This window comes from Scophthalmus maximus, chromosome 8, assembly GCF_022379125.1.
Source record: "Scophthalmus maximus strain ysfricsl-2021 chromosome 8, ASM2237912v1, whole genome shotgun sequence".
Lineage (NCBI taxonomy): Eukaryota > Metazoa > Chordata > Actinopteri > Pleuronectiformes > Scophthalmidae > Scophthalmus > Scophthalmus maximus.
This window is the reverse complement of record NC_061522.1, coordinates 22209543-22234357: the sequence shown is the minus strand read 5'-3', so window position 1 is coordinate 22234357 and position 24815 is coordinate 22209543. Positions and strand designations below refer to the sequence as shown.

Genomic DNA, 24815 nt, shown 5'->3' with positions numbered 1-24815 from the left:
TGAGCATCTCAGACTTGGAATTGAATGACTACTGGTGACTGTCGTGGTAATTTAGCCATGCCTTGGTAAAGTGGATGGGGGGTTTTGGTGGCAACTCGCCGACACTGCAAATGCTTGGGCCCAAACTTTCCCTTCTACAGGAGGCAGTGTGGTTCTAAATGCTGACAGCCCTGGGAGGTTCCCTTGGGTAAGTGCACACCATATTGGTTCAATAATGTTCATACCAAGCAGGCCCTTTTCGGGTCCGAGGCACTCATCATCGACAATTATGACTCCTTTTTAAAGGGAAACATGAACACTTCCTACCACACAGTCAACCAAGGTGTAGCCCACATAGGGAATCTTCAGTCCATTAGCAGCTCACAAAGTCAGCAAGGGAATGTCATCAGCACTCACGCTCTGCTGGGGGCACTCGCCATGATCTCCTGTGGATCCCAGTGGTAGGGTTGGCATGATGGTGGCTGCAGGACACCAGCCCGTAGGTGGGTGGCGGGCTGAAACTGGTGGTTGACTGTCAATGGGCTGAGTTCTGGGGAATGGAAGTGGGTCCCTAGTTGACAGCTGTGCCCTCACTTCCTCCATTAGGTTAGCTGACAGTGCCTCCAACAGTTCCATCATCTCCTTCCGCATTTCTCCCAGTAGTTCCTGTTGGAGTTCAGCATGTATCTGACCCTTCAGTTGGTGTACAGGCACTCTGTAGGGCAGGCACGGTGAATCTCTGTGACAGTGTGGTCTCCTCACCCTCCTGCAGTTCTTGTTCCAGCGCACTGGCTTCTTTGCAGGCAGTGGTGAAAGTCATACGGTTATCGAGGTGCATCTATCTGATCAGCCCTTTTTGTAGGCCCAGCATTAGCTGGTCGAGTAGCAGGTCACCACCTTCTTCTATTCCATCTCCATCATACAATTGCCATCTGAAAAACAGTTCTCGCAGACACAATATAAAAACACCCAGACCTTCTTTACCAAACTTTTTACAATAAAAAAACTAGCCTGTAGCTGTGCGTTAGAGGGTGATACATACAAATACAAAGTCTCTAAAATCGTCAACTCTTTCTCTCCAGTGTCTCTGTCTTTTGGGTTTATCAGCTGCAGCTCTCGTTTAGCCTCTCAATCTAGGGCACCACCCAGTTTAGATACCACTGCTGAGGAAATGGACAACCCCCAGTAAAGTTTGAACAGTTTATTTATAGTGAATTTGTGGCTTAACAATTATATTAACTCTACAACGACTGAAATCGGCTGCATCACCAGGCAATAAAAACACTCCATAGACCAATAATGAAAGATGCCCTTTAGAAGAGTCCATGAAGGGGGCCTTTGAGGGCAGAATAAATAGTCACCAGGGCGGCTACAACGAAAAACGAGGGGGCGTTGTTCCTTTCCAGTGCCGTGCGTCTTGGCACCGCCTCAGCAGCCCGTCTTTGTCTGCCCCACCTGGCCGCCTTCGCCAGATCGTTGTGAGAGAGAGAGGGAGTGCACTTAGGCTGCGACAATATTGAGTTGGAGTCCTCACATGCTTGATTCTCCCGCTGGTTCACTTACCTCTACTTAGCTTATCGTGTGCTTTTAACCAGTTCTTTGCTTACACTACTACTTCTTACACCTCATTTCCAACTCTGACAGATGTGCTCACTGCGGCTAACTAGCTAGTGTCCAGCTTCCTGGTTCACTTTCTGCCAAGCACTCTCCTTCTTCGCCCAGTCATGATGCAAATATCATCCTGGTCGGGCTGAACACACACAGCGACTGTAGTGATCCTCCATTCCTGATACAGTGACAGGACGTCTGACGACAGGTGACGAAGGTTGGATCTCAATGCTCATTGGCTCATTCATCTTGTGCAATGGCCTAAAAAAACAGCAAGAGATCCAAAATGGTCCTGAAGGGCATGTGTTACATGTGAAAGGTTCCTTACTACCTCAACAGTAGTATTATTCTTAATAGTTTTTAGTTTTTGCATATTATATCATATTTATTGTTTGCATATTAATATGGATGCTAGCTCTTTGTGTTTTCATTCTAAGTACCTAATTTATTTTCTGTCCAACTTGGGCTTGGCCCAATTTAATTATTTATTTATTATAGTGTTGGGTTGGTGGTGAGAGAAATTTATATTAAGTTATGTTTAATGTTTAAGAAACCTCCTAAAATAAAAAAATTTGAGGAACACTGCATCAGTTTCATTTATTGACATATAGATGATCCCCATTGTTTACCTTGTATTATCATTTTCTATCAGTTTAACTTGCTTTGGTGGGGCAACTTAAGATGTTCGATTTTAATTTGAGAGAGGTTTTCACAACTCTAGCCTGTTTTCCACTTAGAATGTAATAAATTGTTGCATCTTTGTAGATCACCTAAATGGGTTAGGAATCTATCCATGGTGGTTTGACAAAATAGGGGCCCTCAAACAGCATCTTGCATAGGGCCCCCAAAAAGACAGAAATGGGTGGACTGGTCCATCAGTTCTTGCCTCAGGGTGTTCTTCGTGTAAATCTGAACTTAATCAACATCCTCCTCGATTCCCCACTCGCTACTCCCTGTTTAGGGCCACATATGGCAAATTGTCATCAATGAAGGCTACTTTACAGCAAGGAATGGTAAGCACAATTCTGTGTGATCCTGCCTAACAGCAGATTGATGAAGAGAGCATGAGGCAGATGGAGCAAGAAAGGAGGAAAAGATGGGCGCATGTCAGGATGTTGATGCTATAGGGACACATGACGAAAAAGAGTAATAATGCATGGGTGGATGTTAGATTTGACCCAGCTGGCTGGGCTTCTAATTTCAATTTCGACTCAGATGGAAAAATGAACAGAACTGTGGTGGAGTGGCTGAGGTGGCTGTCAGTCATGCCAATCCAGAGCGGAGGGCGGGTCTCTGTGCCCCTGTGCATCACGAGGGCACAAAACGAGCCCAGAGCAGAGCCTGAACAGCTGTCGAGTACATCATCGACATTTGCGTATGTTTTATTTAAAAAGGGGCAGAAAATGTATTCTGCAACGTGCGCCCATGGAGCCAGTGATTGGATTTAACGGCGCACGCAGTTTTTGTAGCCTTCCTGTTGCTACGGGATGTTTTTGAGTTGCCCCCCGCTTGCTTTGTGACCACAGCTGTAGCACGAACGCTGCGTGGTGGGGGTGAGACCATCAGGAGCCGCGAGGAGAGCGGAGCTTTTGGAGCGCATGCGGAGCGATGAGGAGGAAGAAGCTGTCTGTGGCGAGCTTCTTATTCGCCTGGAAACTGCTACTGTCACTCAGGTAAGACCTGGCTTTGTGATGACGCACCTGTCTGTTTACAATACCTGTCCATGCACAAGACAGTGGAGAAAGAAAGTGAAAAGTTTCATTAGAGCTCCTCTCCCCCCCCCCCCCCCGTGTCGCTAAATTTTGAGATAGTATTCGTAATTGGTGATTTCTAAGTGAGATGCGCCATGGGGCCAGTTATATCACATTGAGGGGTCAATGAACCTAATGTATTTATGAAAAACAAAATCCACTTAAAACAATATTTTGTGTTTTTTATTGGCATTAAATATGAAATATGCTTGCAGTTTAGGTAGATTTATGATATAATGTGGTTTGTAAGTATTTATTTTATTTTTCTGTGTCGTGAACTCTGTCATGTTGTGTCTTGTTTCATTGTAAATTCTTGTCAACGATTGTATCGGGTATCCTAGTCAAACACTATAATATTCATCAATGGTTACAAATTGCATGAATCTTATTTTCCCTCTCACATTGGGGTGCTGTGACTTTTACTCACAGGCAAGCAGAGCATGTAATAGAACATAAAGCAGGTTTTATTTTGTGGGGCGGTGTGTTTAGAGAGTAGAAGTTAAGCAGAGCAGTTGTGGTATAGTGCAACATTACTCCTTTCATCCTATGCTTTAGAAGGCACCAGTAGTGAGTAAATAAATGAAATACTTTGAAACATACCACCCTAAAGCCATAGCTATATTTGACAGCAGATGTTGATGATCTACAAAAATATGTGAGAGTAACTCTGCTGCCAGGGCATATCAGCATATAAGAGCTGTGTCTTGGATCTTCACAACTTGTTAAACAATATTCTGTCAACCCCAGATCTCAGAGCAGTGCGTCAGGGTCAGCTTGACCATCACACTTGTCTGCAGCTAGCTGAAGTCAGTCACTCATTAGAGAGCCAAGGCTTGATCCACAATAATGAACACAAACAGGCAGCATCAGATCCTTTATGGGACAGAATGTAAGATGTCAGATGTAAGGAGAGCTATCACTTCCACCTAGGTATTGTCTAATTCATGTTTATTTTTAGCTAAAACAGGTCAGGCTGTGCGTGACTCGTTTGCTCTGAAAGCACGCCACTGCCCTCTAAAATGAATCTGCCTTTAAAACCCATTGTTTGTTACTTCAACCTTTCTCAACAAGTAACTGCTGAGTAATTATGTGTTGTTTAATCTTATAAAAAATACCTCTGAATTTATTTATTTGTAAATACTGATCATGCATGAAAGAAATGGATACGATATTGTTGATTGTAAATGGGTCAGTCCTCTGTTTTTCATTCAAGCAGCTGATATACTTCACACTACTTTGCACATGCACATTGTGTGAATGTGAGAAAGGGGGGAGAGAGAGAGAGAGAGAGAAAGAGAGAGAGAGATTTTTTTTTGATTTTTAAAACACAATGTTTATTAAGATTTACCAGAGAACATCACAGTCCTCTACAAATGAAATGAAAAAAACACACACAACAACAAAATAACTGAAAAAACGGAATAAATCAGGTCATAATAACAGAGTGAAAGATGAGCTCTCCCTCCTTCACTGAACACACAGTCGTGGTGAAACACCACTGGTTTAAAAACTCTTGTATGTCGTTCATCAGAGAGTGGAACCTGAAATCCACTTTCACTCTGGCTCTTACCAGAGACACGTACATTTTTGTCAGCTCGTGTCCGGACACATTTCCTATCTTGTCTTTCCTGCTTTTATAAATCGACAGTTTGAGACAGAGAGAAAGAGACAGAGAGAAAGAAAGAGAGAGAGATCACATGGTTACTTTTCATTGCTCGCATCTGGTGGTGTATAGTGAGCTTGTTCACCGAGGCCTGGATGTGGATATGGATAAGCTACACTTAAGACACTTAACCCTAAATGGCCGCCTCTGACGCTGAATGTGACTTATACTGTAAAAGTGCTTTGAGTGGTCAATAAGACTAGAAGAGCTAAAAAAAATATAGCCCATTTAATGTTATGGAAGCAAATAATCCACTATTTAAACTGTAGTATGTAATAGAGAGAAATATAATGCTGAATGATGTACATCTGTTGCTTCAATGTGTATTGACATATTGAACATATTGATCCTCATGGTTGAATACAACCACTAAGTTAAAGTTTGACATCAGAATTATGACAATCAGCCAGTTTCAAATGCTGTATCATGGATATTACGTAACTGACTCATTGCTGAACACAATTGGTATTTGGAGACTGTGCGACTCAGTTTTAGTCTGGTAGAACAATATTCATTGTCTCTTATAGGACGATATTTGAGCTACTTTCTATCACAAGAGGAGCTTCAGGCTCATGAGATTATGTCTTTGTAACAAAAAATAATACCAACAGACTCGCAAAAGGCAAATGATTGGCTACCAATATTCTCTATAGTCTCTATTTTGTCATATCTACTTTTTTCCTCCTTTCTCCATCAGCTGCATCCTTTATTAATAGGGATGTTCGCTGTGTTTAATTTTGACATGCTTTGGTATAGACCAAAACAAATGTGTCTTCCCAAAAAGTTAGTGCAGGGTTTAGCACAAAAAGCAACTGAAAAGTTCAAAGCTGCAGTAAATCTTCTTACAGGGTCACGGATGGATTCAAAGACAAAAATTTAACAGGCTAATACTCTGTCACTCAAAAGGAGCTGGGCCTGCATAATACTCAGTCTTTGTTTGGAGTAATAATAGTCTCCCTCTGTTCCCTTTCTGGTTGTATTTTTTTGTTGTTGTTGTTGTTGTTTCTTATTATCCTTGGTCACTGGTCATATTGTATAACAACAGTGCTTCTACAGCAGTGTATTAGTTTACATGCATTTGCCAGCTAAATGTTTCTGTACCTATGTGTGGTGTGTTCAGCATGAGTGAAGGGTAACATTAGGGATGGCCGTGAGTGATCGATTCGTCGAGTAGTCCTCATTTCAAATGAACTCGATTGGTGAACAACGGCAGTCAAGTTTTTTTTTGTGGGCGTGGCACAAACACCTTCACCTCACACCTCACCATCCGAGAGATATTGTCTGACCTACAGGAAGGGGTTACTGAGCAAGGCCAAGACGAGCCAGAGATGTAGATTGTAAAGTGTTCACCGTTGACTGGAGTATAATGGGGGAGCGCACGACTGGGCAGGGACAGACCCGGGGGGAGAAGTGACGCTTGTTTCAGTTAGCCATGCATTCGTCCTCAGCGTCCTCGTGCTCATCCCTAGTTTATATAAAGTAGTTTTACTAATCCAATCAACTCTAATGACGCTTTGCATTAACCCCATGAATACTGTACCATGGGTACATGTTTGCATGAGGGTATTTTTTTGTGAAAACTTCTAGGAAACTTCTCTTTAAGGTATAACAGAATTTATTAACAACAGTGAAATCAATTTACAACTAACAACACTTACGATAATAAACCTTTATTATATGCTAGCACTACACAAACAATCAACACAAATAAAACAATCCGCTTTTAGTGGATCGGTGGAGGTAGCTATGTGCGTAAATAGACTACGTTAATGCTCCCTATGTGTGTATGTATGGGATGTGTGCAATTATGTGTAGGTGATTATATGAATCTGTGAATGTATGTGTGTGTGTGTGTGTGTGTGTGTCCTAAACACGAGGTGGCTAGACACATGATGGCTGACGTGACCGCGTTGGTGACGTCGCGCTAGGACGATGGCAAAGGTGCTTGGGCGGAGACTATGTGTAATGGCGAATCATACACGTGGTTTTAACAAAGGGGTCGTTTCAGGAGGGAGGTTTGAATTCCAACCTGAGAGGACCACGCGCCTAACTATCTACGGCCCTGAGAGTGTGTGTATTAGTAACAGAGAGGAAAAGAGGGGAAAACCTTCAGCGGGAGTGGCAAAGCTCACGCGACCTTGAGTGAATCCCACGCCTATCTGTTATTACGAGCGGACGCGCCGTCGCGTCTCTGAGTTCCCAATCAACAGATGGCGTTCTGAATCCAACCAGGACAGCATAGCAACACTCACCCAGTCTGATCGCGTCAGACAACAATAAAACAAACACTGCGGGGTAACAGAAAAGAGGTAAAGATACACTAAACAGTAATACTTGCAGTGTAGCAGCAAAAAGGGACTCGGCGGTCCTTAAATCACAACAACAATAAACACACACTTGAAAATCAAACTAACATGATTCCTGGGGAAGAGTTTGAGTGTGGAGAAAAGTCGTCCTCCTTGGGCGCACGTGGCGGGTTGCGTCGCGGGCTGCGGTGAGGGTCGTTAACGGCGGGGCTGTTGTCCGGAGGTCGGAGGAACAGCAGTCGACGATCGATGAGACACAAGGGGGTTCCCTTGTCTCACTTCTGCAGGCATCGGTTGAAGAACGTGTCGCAGCGGGCTTCAACAGGTTACACAGTCCATATATCCTTGAAAACCAGAGAAAAGGTTTGACAGTCCATACAGTTCAGTTTATTGAATACACATGGGCATTAGCATCTGGGCAGCTACCTGAGGCACATCTGGGCAGATGATTTCTAGCTACCTAGTTATACATTCAAAATTTTACACAAAATCATGGTCCTCCTTCACCATATCCTGTTTGGTCGTTCTTGACAACACGTGAAACAAAAAGAAGAAGAAAGAGAGGAGAAAGGTGTTACGGTTAGCGGCTTTGCTCTTGGAGAGGGTCAGGGCTAGCCAGTGGAATGGACGCAGAATGGTGTGTGAAACGTGGCTGAATGAGGCGGAGGTTATCCAGCCTTGTCTGCAGCATTTGAATGTATTTGTACATGACGTGTGCGATAATGGCCGTGATGACCCAGCCACTTAGGAGGAGCCCAAGGGCAACCAGACTTACGGGGTGTTCCTGGTACGACGATTTTGCTAGGCGACTAGTGAATGTGGTTGTGAGTCCAGTTGGTTTGAGGCTGAACTTAACCAGTTTCGTCCCTTCGACTAGAAGCTGCTGCTGAAGGGCGTCTTCAATGGTGAGGTTGTGACCTTGAAATGCGTCCATAATCTCGATCTCCAACTCAGGAGAGTCGGCTCTGAAGCCACAGAGGTAATTGTTGACATCGCGTACGAAGGGGTTGCTGGGGCAAACCCAGTGGATGTCTTTAGTTTTGGTGCACATACTTAAATTGGGAATGAGGTAGAGTGAGGGGTGGTCGTCATGATACGCAAGTGAGGGTGGAGTTTTGAGGTGTACATGTGTGTTTCCTTTCCAGAAGCCAACATTCAATACAGATTTTAATCTATATACGTTTTGTCTTTCTATTATTGGTAAGTTGAGAATGAATCCTATTTCTAGGTTTTGAGGGTCTACCGAAATCGGGATTGCACTGCCAAGACTATATGCCAAGTTGACTTGGGATGTTTGTACAACTGTGGTAGTAGCAGACCTTAGGATTTGCTCCACCAGTTCTAAGGAAACCAGGTATGCTGGAATCTGTCCGCTGCTCAGGCTGTTAACTGAGGAACTGACTTCCCTGAGGAGATCCTGCATCAGATCTCTAACTATTCGTACGTATGTAATATCATCCTTGACTATTTGGGACAAAGTTCCTAGCGCAAGCAAAGTGTTATTGAGGAGAGCCGAATGTAAGTTTACAGCGACTATGGTACCCTGAAGGGTTTTACCCATGCCCTGTAAATATTTTTGTTGGGTTTGAAGGCTCCTTTGGATTTCCGGCATCTCCTCATCGATATTCACCCATGTATCTTTGGAGCGTTTTGATGCTCACAGAGTTGGCTGCTGAGAGCCCAATGGAGAACAGGGACCCCATGGTGGATGCCACGACGAGCAGGCCACCCAAGAACCGTTTCGGACGCTTCTTTCCACTGAGGTCTTCCTCAGTGACCAGAAACTTTTTCAACTGCTCGAGAGTATGGATGGTTGTTTGTCTGGCATGTTCCACGGTGTCCTGTGTTTGCATTCCGCTTGGCCTACCCTCAGTTAACTGTGGGGGCCGGCGAAAATGTCTGCGATATACGGCCCAGGGATCCAGTCGTACATAGATTCTCTGGGTGTACAGGTCACAGTGTGTAATCAAAAGTCCAGGTATTCCTTGTAGAGCGATACCTGACGGTGGGCCGGGCTCGACCATATCCAGGGACAGGGTGACACGAAGGCTCAGCAGGATGCCGAAGATCCAAAGAGGTCTTATCTGTAATGAGACCAGAGTTTAATTACTAGGTGACCGGGGGTAACTGGTGTTAGGGGTTAGTGCATGCTGCAGGGTGAGTGGGGCATGCAGTTAATCCTATGGAGTTTATGGTGTTGCGTTTGTTTCTCTCTGTGAGGGAGGTGTTGCTGACCTCTCAGGCGGAGAGAAGGGTACAAATGGCTTAATCTGGTTCGCGTGGACCCATTTGTAGGCCGGTGTCTGGCTGGGTTTGGAGGTCCGAATCCGGTAGGCTATCGGGGAAAGTTCACTTTCCATTTGAAGTTTACTTCAAATGGACCTGACCAGCGGGGGAGGAATTCCTACTGGGGTGGCGAACCTGAAATAGAAGACCTTGTCCCCTACTTGGTACTCATGATTGGACGCTTTCCTGTCGTAATAGGGCTTGGACCCTTTTACACTGGCCTCCAGGTTCTCTTGGGCCCAGGCGAATGTAACCCGAAGGTGGTCGTGCAGGTCTGTCACGTATTGGTGCGCCGTGTAGGTGGTTGCAACACTGACATCCTCGGGACGATACAAGAGGTGGAGTGGGAGGGTCATCTCCCTGCCAGTCATCATTTCGAATGGTGTGACTCCCGTGGTGCAGTGTGGGGTGGACCGAATGGCCATCAGCACCAGGGGGAGCTTGACATCCCAGTCCTTGCCACTAAAGCTAACGTACTTCTTGAGCATGCTAACAATAGTGCGGTTGGCACGTTCGACTATGCCGGATGACTGGGGATGGTGTGAAATGTGAAAGCTTGCCTCCACGCCAAGGATTTCGAACATCGCCCTCATGACATTCGACGTGAAGTGGGTGCCTCGATCTGAGTCGACGGAGAGGGGAAGTCCCCAGCGGCTGAACACGTGATTCAGCAGTAAGACTGCGGTTGTCACGGCTGTGTCGTTAGGCGCTGGAAGACATTCTACCCACTTAGTGAATGCGCAAGTGACGGTCAGGAGGTAGTTGTTAGCTCTTGAAGACTTGGGGACTGGTCCGACCCAATCAACTTGGAGGTGTGACCACGGGAATGTGATACCTCGGTTCTGAAGTGGGGCCCGATTCAGCGGTCGGGATGGCTGGAACTGGCAGCAGACCAGGCATCCTTTGACGTACGCTTTAACGTCTCGGGTCATTGTTGGCCAGTTCGACACCTGGGTGAGGGTTTTGAGGGTGGCCTTGTATCCGCGGTGGCCACCGACAGGTGAGTCGTGGGCGTGGGCAAGCATCACCCCCCTATGGTCTGTTGGGACAACCCGACGAGTTGGTCCCTGGCCGTTGTGGACATAGACCAAAAGGCCTTTTTCGAGCTTAAGGTGAAGTTGGTCCTTACGCAAGGCGTGTAGCTCGCTGGATTCAGACGAAGGGGACCTGTGACGTCCCCTGTGTTGGTGGGTTTTCGACCACCTGACGCATGGTCTAAATGGCAGGGTCATGTTCCTGCATGGTCACCAGGTCGGCGTCACCAGGTTTGCGGCCCAGGTGCACGGTCTGTGTGCAGTTTTGGGGGTCCTCACGTCTCTCCCGCGCCTGTCGGCGGGTAATGGCATTCACTGCGCAGGTCTTGGATACTGGCAGCCACTCATCTCTGGACTCCCAGGGCGTACCCTGTTCAGCACCTAGCTGTCCTAGGCGGTCGGCTTCGTCGTTTCCGTTCTTGTCCGGACCGGAGGTTTCTGAATGGCCTTTGACCTTCTTCCAATACACGGTCATCCCTTGATCGGTTACAAGACGGTCACAAGCCAGGAAGAGTTCAGAGTTTTTGACTTCCTTGTTCCGTGCACTTCGCATGTTGTTATCTTTCCACATGGGGAAGTGAGAAATGAAGCTGTGACGAGCGTAATTGGAGTCCGAGCAGATCACCAGTTGCGCCATAGCCAGCTTGGTGGCTTGTTGGAGCGCGATGAGTACTGCAGCTATCTCCGCGTACTGACTCGTCTTGTTACCCAGCCAGTAGTTGTTTGGTTCTTCAACGCTGCGGTTGACCCAGACAATACCGGCTCCTGCTCGGATCTGGCTCTCCTGGTGATATGAGCAGCCGTCAGCGTAGACTCTTGGGAGGTCTAAGCAGACATTCTCGTCATGGTAAAGGTGGTTGGAGGGGAGTGACGGAGTGGCGATGACTAGGGACTAGGGACTCGATTGTCCTTCACAGTCGCAGTGGTGACATTCGCCAGACCCTGGCTCGCATAGGCGACAACTCGCTTGTCGGTGTCATACTTCTGTGCCAGAGCGGCACTGAGGCATTGGGGAGGGAAGCTTGCTTCAAGGTGAATCTCTTTGTCTTTGTCTGGGTAGGCAAGGCAAGAGGCGGAACAGAGTTTCTCTTTCATCTGCTGGACGGAATGCTCTTGTGGTTATCCCCATTCGAACGGTTTGTCTTTTCGAAGGAGCTCTGTGAGGGGTCTGGCTATCTCCGCGTATTCCTCGACGAACTGCCGGGAGTAGTTGCAGACGTCTAAAAAGCTCCTGAGCTCAGACACACATGTTGGTGCTTTGATGTTGCGGATGGCTCGAATTCTACCCGGTTGGGGCTCGATGCCATCGGGACCCACCGTCAGACCCACATACTCAACCTTGGCGCGGCACCACTGGCCTTTGGCGATTGCAAGTTTGGCTCCTGCGGCAGCAAGTTGGCTGAGCACTAGTCGGATCTCGGCCAGGTGTTTGTCAAACGTCCTCCTCATAAGGATGTCGTCCACACAGATGAGGTTGCCGCGTGCAGCCGCGTCACTCATGGCTTTGTTGAGAAAGATGTTGAACTCAGCTGGGGGGTTCGAATACCCAAAAGGGCAACGGTTCCATGTGTACTGGCGGTTTCCAAAGGAGAATGCCAGTTTGTACTGGTCAGATGGATCCACTCTCATGGTCTAGAAACCGTTAGCCACGTCTACTGTTGAAAAGAAGCAGGCCCCCTTCACCTTGGCCAGTTCTTGGTCCAAGTGAATCATGGGCCAGCGGAAAAGTGGAACTTGTTTGTTCAGTGGGCGGTAGTCGATGGTGAGCCGCCACTTGCCAGTTGGTTTCAGCACTGGCCAGATGGGTGAGTTGTAAGTAGAATTACACTCCCTGATGATTTGTTTCTGCAGCAATTTGTCGAGGATCTCTTGGATCGACTCGTAGGCAGCATGAGGAATTCTGTACTGACGTACGAACGTTGGCTGCGCGTTCGGGTCAGTGGGGATGCGGACGGTGTGTAAGTCGGTGACTCCACAGTCCTGAGAGTCCTTAGAGAAAATGTGCTGGAAGTCATGGAACAACTTTCGAAGCGCATCTCTCTGTTCCTGTGTTGACAGCACATCAGTTTTCGCGAGCTGCTGATCAATTTCGGACTCAAAGGTTGATAAGGGTTGCTCTGCTGGAGAGCAGGCCTCAGTGCTCGTTGAAGATGCGTCTCCTGGTTGAGCCACCAGAGCGTATATGACCATGTCGCTTCCAGTTCCCAGAGTGGCGCTGCAGATTGCTTCGCTCTGCAGCTTCTTATGGCGGGTAATGGAAATCATTCTGGTCGGGAGAGTGAAAAGAATATCTCCCAAGCTGTCATCTCTGGCTAGGGATGCAGGCAGCTCTCCTATGACTGGAACTGTCAGTTCAAAGTCATGGAAAGAGCTGTCGATCAACAGTCCAAGCGGCTGTCGTGCTGTCACCAGAACAGGTGCGTAGGTTAGGTTTTGGACCAGAAGGTGAGCTGAGCGGTTGTTCAGCTCAAGTAAGGGCGTGCCGCAGACGGACAGTCTGAGCTCACCGAAGCGGGGTAAGGGCTGGAAGAATGCCTGTGTGCCAGGGATCTTCTGTCCCTTTAAGATTATCAAGCGAATGGGGATGCCTGCTGTTCGAGCAGGGATGGTCAAGTTGACTTCGCTCGCAACTTGACAAGCCTGGGGAATGGTTTGACCTGACAGCATGTCATCTGGTTCAGAAAGAAGAGGGTATCTCTCAGTGTTAGCCTGGGACCACATGACTTGGTTCACTGTGTCCAGCTGAACGCCGAGTCTGACCAAAAGGTCAGCCCCTACAAAGACAGGAGGGTGGAGTCGAGGCACCACGCTCACGAAATGCACCACCTGTTTCCTTCCAATGCGTATGGAGACAGCGCACACCCCAATCGCTTTGAGGGGGGTTTGTGGTGTTTCCGCTGAGGGCAGGCGATGAGTTTGCTGTGCAAAGTATGGAGGAGATTGGTGTTGATACAAGTCGTTGTATAGGTCCTGGCTGATGGCGGCCTTTTCAGACCAGAGTGCCAGGAGCGCTTCTGGACTTGCGGTACAATTGATATGTACGCCTCCGACCATTCGGGGGCTGTACAGAGATGTGTTCGTGTTTTTCAACGAGCAAAGGAATGACTCATGGCTTTGCATGGAGTCTTGGTCCCCGCCCTGCGGTGGTTGAGGGCTCGCAGGTGGCGTGGAAGGATCAGAGCCAGGATCAGGCTCTGCAAAAGGCATGAGCATCGGCAAGGGTCCTCTGGAATCCTGGATGGCAGCAACGTGTCTATGTGGGACAGGTCGCCCGTCCCTCAGGCCAAGTGGTCTTGGGGTTTCGACCTGAGCCCACGTGTCCACGATGGCAGTCGTTAAGGGGAGCCAACCGATCCAGCAGGTCCTGGCCGATAAGAAGGGGTTCTGTATCGATTGTACAGATAAAGATGGGATGAACAAGAGTCATCTCCTGAAAAGTTAGGTCAAGCCATGCACGTCGGGTAATGGGTGACCTGTCCTGCGTGTAGCTGGTGATGCTCACATTGCAGGACTCGATCTGCAGTGGCTTCCCGAGGGCGAGCATTGCCCTGGCGACCTCTGCCAAGGTGTCTGAGTTCATGAGACTGATTTCAGAGCCGGAGTCAAGTAGGGCAAGGGTGTTGACACACCCCCCTACCACCACGTGTGTGTAAATGCGTCGGGCGTTGCCCCTATGAACCAAGTCGCCCAAGAATGACAGGAAAGGAGGCCGTGAGGTGCTGTCAGTGCCTACCTCAGGAAGCACCCTAGGCTCCTCTGGTCCTGTACCCCAACCTACAAAGTAAACTTTGGCGGTGGACGGGGCGGCTTCGTGCTCTAGTCATGCCAACGGAGGGTTGTTATCAGGACCCTTTGGGTCGTCTGGTGGCCCTGGTGGACGGCGAGGCTCAAGCTGCTTCACGGCGTCCGAGAGACATTTTCGGATCAATGTCTCCATTTCTTGCTTCAGGCCCTCCCCTCTTAGGGGGTTTGGGTCCTGGTTACGCCACTTACCGGCTTGGTCCTTGTGGTTTTGGTTCCGTTCAAATGTATTTTTCCCTCTGGAGTGAAAGTTGTTGGATCGGGCGTCATCGGTTTTGACGGTCCCTGGTGGTATGTTTGGTTGCCCCCCCTTTGGTTACGCTCTCCATTCTGTTGAAAGTTTGGTTGATGTCCTTGGGGTCTCACCTTGACATCCATTCTGGCGCAAGGCACTTTGTTGCTTTCCAGGGCCAAGTCGGTGTTCCCTGTGGTTTCAATCCCAAGGACTCTGGCGTCACTCTCACGCCCACTGGAGGGGCGCATATGCGTCTCCCATGCAAGCTGCGCATACTCCTTTATCTCCTGCATGGTGAGGCCACCTGTTCTGCAGTGCATTGTGACCTCGTACCGCAGACACTCATGGAGGTTGTGGAGGAAAAGGGACTTGAAGGCATGATCTTCTTCAAGACCTGGTGCGTTACGTCCTTGGAAGTACGCATTCCTCAGGCGCCTGTAATAGTCACGAGGGGACTCATGCTTTTTTTGCATGATGGCGAAGGCTCCAAGGGTTGCTGAAGCTTCGTCGGTGAATGGCGAATATTCTTCGCGCAGTGCTTTGCGTAGAGTGTGGTAGCGTTCTCGAGTGTCAGGTGGTAGTGTTTCCATGAACACGTGGACACTCCTCACTGTCGTTTCCAGATGAGCTTGAGCTTCTCACGTGGAGTCGCACGGGGCAGGTCGATCAGGCAGCGCTCTATTTCCCGGAGGTAGTCATCGACGTTGGAGTCTTGGCTACTCGGGTCGAAAAGCTCTATGTCCCTGGCGAGGGACTCAAGCTGTCAAGTGCGCAAACCCTGATGTTGGTGTGCCCGCGGGCCGTCTGAGTCGGAGCTCCCTGAGTCGCTCAGGTCTCCATAGCGGTGGGAGTGACTTCTTCCTTGGGGTTCCGGGGAGGGAATCCTGTTGGCGTGGACACCCCTGCTTCGCAGCTCACTGGTTAATGGATGCCCAGATCCTGTGCTGTTCCTGACCTCAGGATAATCATCCCTCCTCACCTCAAAGCGTAATGAGGGGCGGCTGATGCCTGACGGGGGCGTGATCCCGTGTCGTGGGGCACTTCCGACCCACGAGCGTGCCGACGGTGGCGCGCGATATTCGTCAATGACGACAAGATTGGAGATGGCGCTGTCAGGTGCGGCTCTGCTCCTGACATGCATCTCCTGTTGGGCTGGCGTGGTCTCATCCCTTAACCGGAGGAATTCGAATCTCCGAGACAGATTTGCCTCGCTCGCAAGAGAGATTCTTTGGTCGTCTCGATCGTTGGGAGAAACCAGGTCCGAGCCAGGAATTTCATTCTTCTGAGTGGTTTGTTTGGCAGCGATACTTACCTGGCTCGCCTGCCCTCCGCACCTGTTTTCTGCCTCCTGTTGAGCAGATTTTAGTCCAGTGAACATGATTTCGCACTCCCCTTGAGTGCGAACCAGTTCAGTCTGCGCGTGCTGAACTTCACGCCGCAGATCATAGTTTTCACTCTGCAGATTTGAGTTCTCACACTGCAGACTGGAGTTCTCACTCTGCAGCCGGGCGATCTGGGATTTTTGCTCTGTGGCCTGCAGCTGAGCTCTGTGATGGAACACCAAGAACATTTCACCCACCACATCCTGGATGGTGCGTTCTGGTTTGCCAGCCGGGTTATTTGTATAATCCGGCAGTTCTTGTAACTTTGCGTTACACTGGCTCACACTGTAGTTGTTGAGCATCTCCTGTTCCGTCATGGAGATATGGATAAGGTCAGCGACCACATCCTGTAGAGCTGGGTCTATCTGACTCTGGAGCGCTTCAGCTCCGCCCACCTGGGGTGCCTGGGGATCCATTTCACCTGTGTGAGGAATTTGCCCTGCCCAGTGGGTCGGTTGCTGTTTTGCCGTACTACTGACTCTATTGCACAGGTGAACGGTTTCAACCTGCGACTTACACGCGGCAGTATTCTGTTAGCAATCTATCAATCTCTTCTATTACTGTGTTAGCTAGGTGGCTTGGCACCTGTGTTAGGGATTTGGTGTAAGTTACCAAGAAACTACCAAAACTTACAAACCACTAATGTACTCTGATACCAAATCACACTGTGCCTATGCTTGGCAGGCAGTAACGAGGAAGTAGACCAAATAATTCTGAGAATTTAGAAACATATAGAAAACTTTTTATGCAAACAATTTTCTTAAAATTATCAGCTTAAAGTTAACAAAAAGCGATCTTAAATTATTAAATCAAAATCAAAATTCAATTATAAAATAAAAATTTAAATCAAATTATCAAATCAAAATTTAAATCAAATTATCAAATCAAAAATCAAAATTTAATTGTAAAATCAAAGTTCAATAAAATAAATTATCTAATCAAAATTTAAAAAAATCATTTGTTACATCAAAATTTGAAAATCAACAATCCAATCAAATCGTCAAATCAAATTTTAGATTAATCCCAACCATCAACCCAAGATTCCAAAATCAAGGCTATTGACTTCAAAATTAATTAAAATTTGTCAAACTCAAAATTTCAAATTAAAGGTCAAAGTCGTTATTATACAGATATATTGTGACAAAGCTTTGTATTTTCAGAGCCTCACACGGGGCACCATTTGTTGTGCATTGATAGGAGCAGTTTTGACAATTAGCAAGTTATCAATAATTATCAAGGATAAATATTAATATTCATAAATGTATTCCTGAAATCAGGCATCGGGGCACCAGGGACTCATTATCCAAACCTGTGATCTCAGTCTCAAAAGGGTCTTCACCTGAAATAGCAATATTTATGATGTTGATATTTCAGACTGAACAAGGGAAATCGGTGAATTCAAGCACTGACTGTCAACAAGCCTTCATCACAATATACATGAAAGTTACACTAGGAAACTTCTCTTTAAGGTATAACAGAATTTATTAACAACAGTGAAATCAATTTACAACTAACAACACTTATGATAATAAACCTCTATTATATGCTAGCACTACACATACAATCAACACAAATAAAACAATCCGCTTTTAGTGGATCGGTGGAGGTAGCTATGTGCGTAAATAGACTACGTGCGTGCTCCCTATGTGTGTATGTATGGGATGTGTGCAATTATGTGTATGTGATTATATGAATCGTGAATGTATGTGTGTGAATGTGTGTGTGTGTGTGTGTGTGTGTGTCCTAAACACGAGGTGGCTAGGCACAAGGTGGCGGACGTAACCGCGTAGGTGACGTCACGACAAGAGGGACTAGACACACGATGGCTGACGTGACCGCGTTGGTGACGTCGCGCTAGGACGATGGCAAAGGTGCTTGGGCGGAGACTATGTGTAATGGCGAATCTTACACGTGGTTTTAACAAAGGGCTCGTTTCAGGAGGGAGGTTTGAATTCCAACCTGAGAGGACCTACGCGCCCAACTATCTACGGCCCTGAGAGTGTGTGTGTTAGTAACAGAGAGGAAAAGAGGGGAAAACCTTCAGCGGGAGTGGCAAAGCTCACGCGACCTCGAGTGAATCCCACGCCTATGTGTTACCAGGACAGCGTAGCAACACTCACCCAGTCTGATCGCGTCAGACAACAATAAAACAAACACTGCGGGGTAACAGAAAAGAGGTAAAAATAAACTAAACAGTAATACTTGCGGTGTAACAGCAAAAAGGGACTCGGCGGTCCTTCAATCACAACAACAATAAACACACACTTGAAAATCGAACTAACATCTGCCCAGAGCTAAGATGCCTCTTACTGTGATTCTTGGGGAAGAGTTCGAGTGTGGAGAAAAGTCGTCCTCCTTGGGCGCGCGTGGCGGGTTGCGTCGCGGGCTGCGGTGAGGAACGATGGCCGGGACTGTGCGCCTAGTCGTTAACGGCGGGGCTGTTGTCCGGGCGTCGGAGGAACAGCAGTCGACGATCGATGAGACACGAGGGGGTTCCCTTGTCTCACTTCTGCAGGCATCGGTTGAAGAACGTGTCGCAGCGGGCTTCAACCGGTATACCGGGGTTCTTGTGTGTATTCTCGGTAATACACAAGGTGAGGATTTCAGCTCGGCCAGCGAGTGGAGATCCTTTAAGGCCAAATTTACCGTGCACGTGGTAACTTCTGCAAAGAAGTTATGGGTCCTTCTGTCTACAATGGTCCGACTACTTACAGTCTTCTCACGGTTCGAAAGGGCTGAATGAAAGTCCGTTCTTCGTTTATATGGGGCTCGGGCTGGCCTTAGAGGACCCCGCCCACCGGTGAGCTGGGGCTTTACGGTAGTCCTGCAGTCCGGCTGTGCCAGGCATTATGGGAAATGTAGTCTTTGCCTCTGATTTTGGACAATGTTCAGTACTTTGTCAGAGAAGAGGCTTTCTCTGGTCAGAGTCTGTATGGTGAGGCGCAACATAATTATCTATCGTGTCGGTTTCAGTGCAAAAATATGAATCAAACTTCTTGTGTTCTTCTGTTTCCTTTTAAGTTACCATACAGGCACAATAAAGAAAACTCCATCACAACCCAGAACACAGCGCATCCTCTGCGTTAACGGTATTTTCTGAAACAAGTCTGATATGTGACATCAACACTTGAGTTACAAACACCTTAATGCACCTTCACAGTTAGCATTCATGTTACGTTAACATTGCATTGCTCGTATGGCACATTTAACGTGGTGGACCATATTTTCCAACCACACGCAGATGCCTGTTTACTGGCTCATGTGTCGTGTTGATCCCACTCGCCTCCTCAGCAGAGCCGGAGTCTCGCTCGAGGTTAACCCCAGGCTAGCTGGCTGATAAGCGCTTTAGCGAGCTAAGCTAACAAGCCAGGTACCGAGCGCAGACACCCGCTTATTACTGCAAACACAGAACAACACCATCATTATACTTACCGAAACAACAGGAGCGCAAGCTTCCTGGACTTCTCTGTTGGGACGACTGAACGCAGAGCAGGCGTATTATTCATCCGGTAGTAGCTTGAAATGTTCTCCGCAAGACTCCGACACCGTGGTCGAGAAGTCCCGTTCAATGACTGGGGATTACCTCAGATGACAGCTAGTGCTGCCAGTGGCTAGCCACCACCGAGTGGCTAACAAACAAAGGGGTCACCTGTCACTCAAGTATCCACGCCCCTAATTATGCAGAATTTCAAACCGTAATACAATATAAATGGGCGAGTTGTAAAAAACGTCACCCCCCCAGCAGCACAAATATCCAAGCCAGAGGCCTGCTTCAGTGAACTCAATCTGTCAGTGAATGCACTTTGTATTTATCTATCATTTCATAGCTTTAGACACTTGATAATTCCATAGTCTAGTTAAAAGAGTATAAGCAGATGATGAGAAATTACAGGTCTAGATCCACCAGCATTAAAGAAAGTCAAACTCATTTAACCGTGAGACATAAAATCCATGGGGGGGAAATCTCTGAGACATTCTATAATCACTGGTCACCAACTGTCGATCTTGAGTAGTAATAGGAAAAATAAATTTACTGTAACGCTGGGACAGATAAGACAGGAGGCCAGAGTGCCTGTTATACCTATCGCCTTCTATTAAGTCCAACAGGGACAATTAGAACTGTAGATGAGCGCTCACAAAACAGCAGCAGAATAATAAACTCTACACACACAGGCAGGGACTCATTCACTGAACTACGGTAATCCCATCGTCACCCCAAAACACTATCCGAACTCCATTAATTCCCGCACACTTTTTCACTTTACATGAACTCACCCGATTAGCTGAGATACGAGAGACGACTGACTGGGCAGGGTTGCTAAAATACAATGATATTATGCCTGATTAACGTTTGGTTTTGCAATCCTGTCTCCCATGTCTCTTGAACCAGCTGTAGTAATTTTATCTAGCATGAAAGTGACCAATGAGATAAGAGAAAAAGTACTTAAATTGGCTAATAAGATAGGAGAAGCCTAGTGGTCCTCACCTGGGTTCCCATTTTTTATAAAACTGTGCGTAGGATCCTTACTAAAAGTGTGCCTGAAAGCCAAAAATGGCGTACGGCAAAAAATATTCAGACTTATAAAACCTTGCGTACGCACACCTGTGCCCAATTCTCCCTTTATAAATCACAGATCACCTACGTAATTCTGCATACGTGGATCAGCCTCATATCCCGCACTGTACACGACCATTTTTAACCATAAATAGTCAATGCAAATCATCTCATGAATGCTGATCCGTATATTAATGAGCCTGTCATCAATTGTTCTTTAGTTTTGACAGGTGAGAAAAGAACAAAAAAACGTCACTTCTCAGACACCGAGATAGACACGACTGTAGGGGAGGTGGATGCCAAGAAAACTACGTTACTTGGTTGCCACAGCAGCGGGATCACTAATGAACAGAATCAGTGCGAGTGGCGACATGTTGCTGCTGGCAGAACAGGTCTTTTATTTAAACTAAGTGAGGATGGGGAAAACTGGGTTGGTCCAGAAGCGGGGAGACACGGTCCAGAGTACAGAGATGGCATGGCTGGCAGAGATGAAAAAACTGTATTACAGGCAAAAGTTCACAGAGAGCAAGATACACAGGCTGTGTAGTGACTTAACAATGACTATGATTTGGCAGTGTGGAAGTGGCAGCGCTAGGCATAAGTAGGCTGGTTAATTGCAAGATGGGATGCAGCTCGTGGATAAGGCTCTGCTCTGTCTCCAACACACCTGTCTCCCTATGCACAGATGAAGCTTTTCACCCATCGCTTTTCACTGGATGGGTGAAAAGCGACCTTTAACTGCTTCACCACCAAGCTCCCTGGCACGTCCTGTCCCAACATCCTCGACACCACACCACATCCAAATAGGCCAAAGTATACAGTATGTGTTTTTGGAGGAATTCCTTGTCCAATTTCCTTGGCTCAGACATGATAAAACAGCCAACATTGTGCATTACATTTATTGAAAATAGTGCGGCCAAATCATGGCTGGGAACACTCCTTTTGCTGTCAGAGCATCGAAGTTCCGAATCGAAGTGTGAAAAAGCACAATGTCCCTAAGAAACACAACCTTTGCTGTGACAGGTGAGTAGTTGGCAGAGCAGCCTCCCTGCCCGCAGCGTTTCACAGTGCCAGGCACCGGCAAACTGAAGCAGTGAGGAGTCAGGAACGATGACACAATTTAACACACTGCTTATAATATTGTCAGAAGAAGAAGAGCTGTCATTTACAAAATTCAGGTCCCAAATCATCCTCCTGTCTACAATAATTTACATAATATGTTAAGACATTACCAATGTATATAATGGGTGTATTATTGCGGTGCCACAATGCGCAGTGAAAAGTAGTGCACCTAAATAAAAAAGTTGGGTGCACCAGTGCAAACAATATAAAACGTTGGTCTGGAGCCCTGCTGGGAACACACAACAAGACCTGTAGTGTTAAAGATGCTCTGACCCAGTTGTATAGGCAATTTGGCCCTTGTCAAAGTCACTCAGATCCTTACATTACACATCCTTACACCTTACACTAAGAAAAAAAAAAATCACTTGCTGCCTAATATATCCCACCCACTGATATTAAACTAGGCGTCTGTCATTCTTTCCTCCGAGTTTGTCAACTACCTCTCATCTGATTGATTTTAAACTTGGCAATTTTTGCAGTGTCAAGTGTGAAGTATTTTGGGTTGAGCTGAAGAACGTAACCCTCTAGCCCTCCATTTGTTTTTAAACTAACCCTGATATCAGTGATATTGCAGATTGTCTTTGCGAGTTTGTAAATAGAAGCCATTATCTTCATCAGGCAATATTTTTGTAACACGGCCCCACACTGACAGGCACATTCTGAGCAGGCAACCACACAGTGTCCATCATCATCATTTGCATGTGTTTTATGTGTGTCGGTGCATGTCAAACAAAGTCAAAAGAACACTTGCTGCTGAAGGAAACATGTCACTGTGAACAACAGTTGAGTGGTGCTCGGCCCGGCTGTGTGTATGTGGTGTTGGGAAAGTGATGGGAGAGGCAAGGGCAGTAGTCTCAGCGTTAAATTAATATTTGGCTGAAGGCAGTAGTCGACCCGTCCCTGTCAAAGCACTGGGCTGTCATGCAAAAGAAAAAAAAAACACGGTTTGCTGGAAAATGTAGTTTCTGATGAATCCAGCAGCTAATTAGTCTGAACAACTACTTCTCTCCAAATAGACCATAACACAAGGGAAATCAACAAAACAGTTTTCACCATAAATTATGGTCAAGTATCTGCAGGCCTCAAAAAGAAATATCGACAGGAGGCGTCTTATCAGTGTCGTGGAATTTTGTCTATCCTTCCCTGAGAAACTGTTAAGACGAGTCTTCTCAGGCACCAAGCGAGGTCAACATGTCTGTGGCAAGCCACAACAATCATCGAGTAGCTGAAGTCACTCTCGAGGTGTCATAGTCGCGGGCAGATGACGACATTATCCTGAACTAAATACACTACAGAGACTGGGAACAGACAGATTTGTCTTGGGGCGCCATACACTGACCACCTTGTTGATCTGTGTTAACGAACCAGAAATCTCCTTGATATATATTGAGCTCTTACAAAAATACTTAAGACATCCACAGTTTCCGTCTCCCTGAATCATGCATCCACTCCTTCAATTATTCCTTTTCAATCAGGACTACAGATAATTACTCACCACTTCAAAGTAGAAAAATGGTGTCAACAAACAATTGTTAACTTTGATAACTATTTGCTTAAGAAGGCAGCAATGTTCAAAAATGAAATAAATAATTTGACAGTTTTTATGCATCTGCCAACATTCACCCCCCAGCTGTGCCTCGCCTCTGTGTATCTTGTAGAGAGAACCACAAATGTTTGTTTCTATGTGTATGTTCCAAAAGCCTGTTGCCCTTTGGCTATTCCCTCAGTGGGTGGGTGATCAGCTGTTTGTACTCGAGAAATATCCTACTAGGCCTGTGACCATAACTACTTTCTGTCAGACGATATATTTGGCCAGAATTATTGCGATAAATGATATTATTGTCATTTTTTGCAACTAAATAATGTGAGCTTTTATTAAAGGCCTATTGGTCGTTGCGTGTGAGTCACTGCACTCTTCTACACGATTTGTGGTGCTGCCCTCTTTTTTTTCAGCAGTACTTAAGTACTGCATGTTAAAGATCTTTACTTGAGGTGCTTGTGCTGGTGATCAGGTTGACACAGTCGCACTCCCGCAGGAAATCAAACACTGTGCATTGCTCCAAATCAATATTGTGCTGTTTGTCCAGATTCGAAGTGCGACCCGACTTGCAGCTAATAAACGACCCACATTTACTACACTTTGCGTTGTCGTCGCTTTCTCCGTTAAGTCAGACTTTTCTGAAAAACGTGCAATGTTATTTAATTATTTTTAATTTAGGTCCAATCCCACAGGCACAAAAATAACGTGGATGCAGCTGAAAATGAATTATAAGAATATAGTGCAGATAGGTAAGGGATGTAGTTTTAATCAGGCCGTAACTCTTGCATTCAAAGAAAGAAAGTGGTGCAGGTGGAGGTGGAGAAAAATGGACAGCTTGGTTAGACTGCCAAATTTAATCATGAGACTAAGGCCTTTAGTTAGATGACAGTGTTATTCAGCATCATCTGTGGCCATAAAATGCAAAGCAAGCAGTTACTAAAAAGGTGTGGCTGATTGTTGAGATGTTTGTCAAAATAGAGTCATAATATATAGTCAATATATATTATCAGGTTCCTCCTTGCATGATACAATCTAATAAAGGTACATTATGAAAGTTTTTAAAAGCCCAAAAGATCCAATTTTAGTTTGCAGATAAAAGCATCGGACCGGATGCAAAAGGCCTCTTCTCTCTGTCTCTTCGTGTCGGCTTCATGGGGATGTTTTGTTGCATAATCAGAGAGCTAGTTATAAATAATTCTGTTAACCTCTCCCAGACAGGGCCGGGCTTTTCAGCATCTTAGTTGCAGAGGGCAGATGATTTTTTTTATTTTTTATTTTCATATGGACACTGATGCAGAATTCTCTGGGGGAATTATGAGTATGTGCCTGTTGTTAATGTGTTACCTTGTCAAAATGAAGTTTGAAGAAAGAGTGTTTGCAGTATTCAATCCAAATTCACGTTCAGCATCAAAGTATCAGTAATTATTCATGAGCCAGAAACCTATATGTATGCATGCTGTACAAGTGTCATTCCTTGTGATTAAACATTCCTATTAACTTTTATTTGATTCTATAGTGAATATTCTTAGATACAGGCGATCAATACACATAAC

At 46.4% G+C, this 24815-nt stretch overlaps 1 protein-coding gene across 2 annotated transcripts in view; it reads left to right on the top strand.

Moving 5' to 3' along the window:
* The first annotated feature begins 2925 nt into the window (after positions 1-2925).
* The window catches only part of glra3 (glycine receptor, alpha 3), a 103946-nt gene continuing 82056 nt past the window's right edge, over positions 2926-24815 (top strand). For both annotated transcript variants that reach the window (XM_035637910.2, XM_035637908.2), the window contains exon 1: positions 2926-3260. In XM_035637910.2, the coding sequence (XP_035493803.1) occupies positions 3196-3260 (65 nt within the window). In that variant the 5' untranslated portion in view covers positions 2926-3195. The remainder of the gene's footprint in view (positions 3261-24815) is intronic.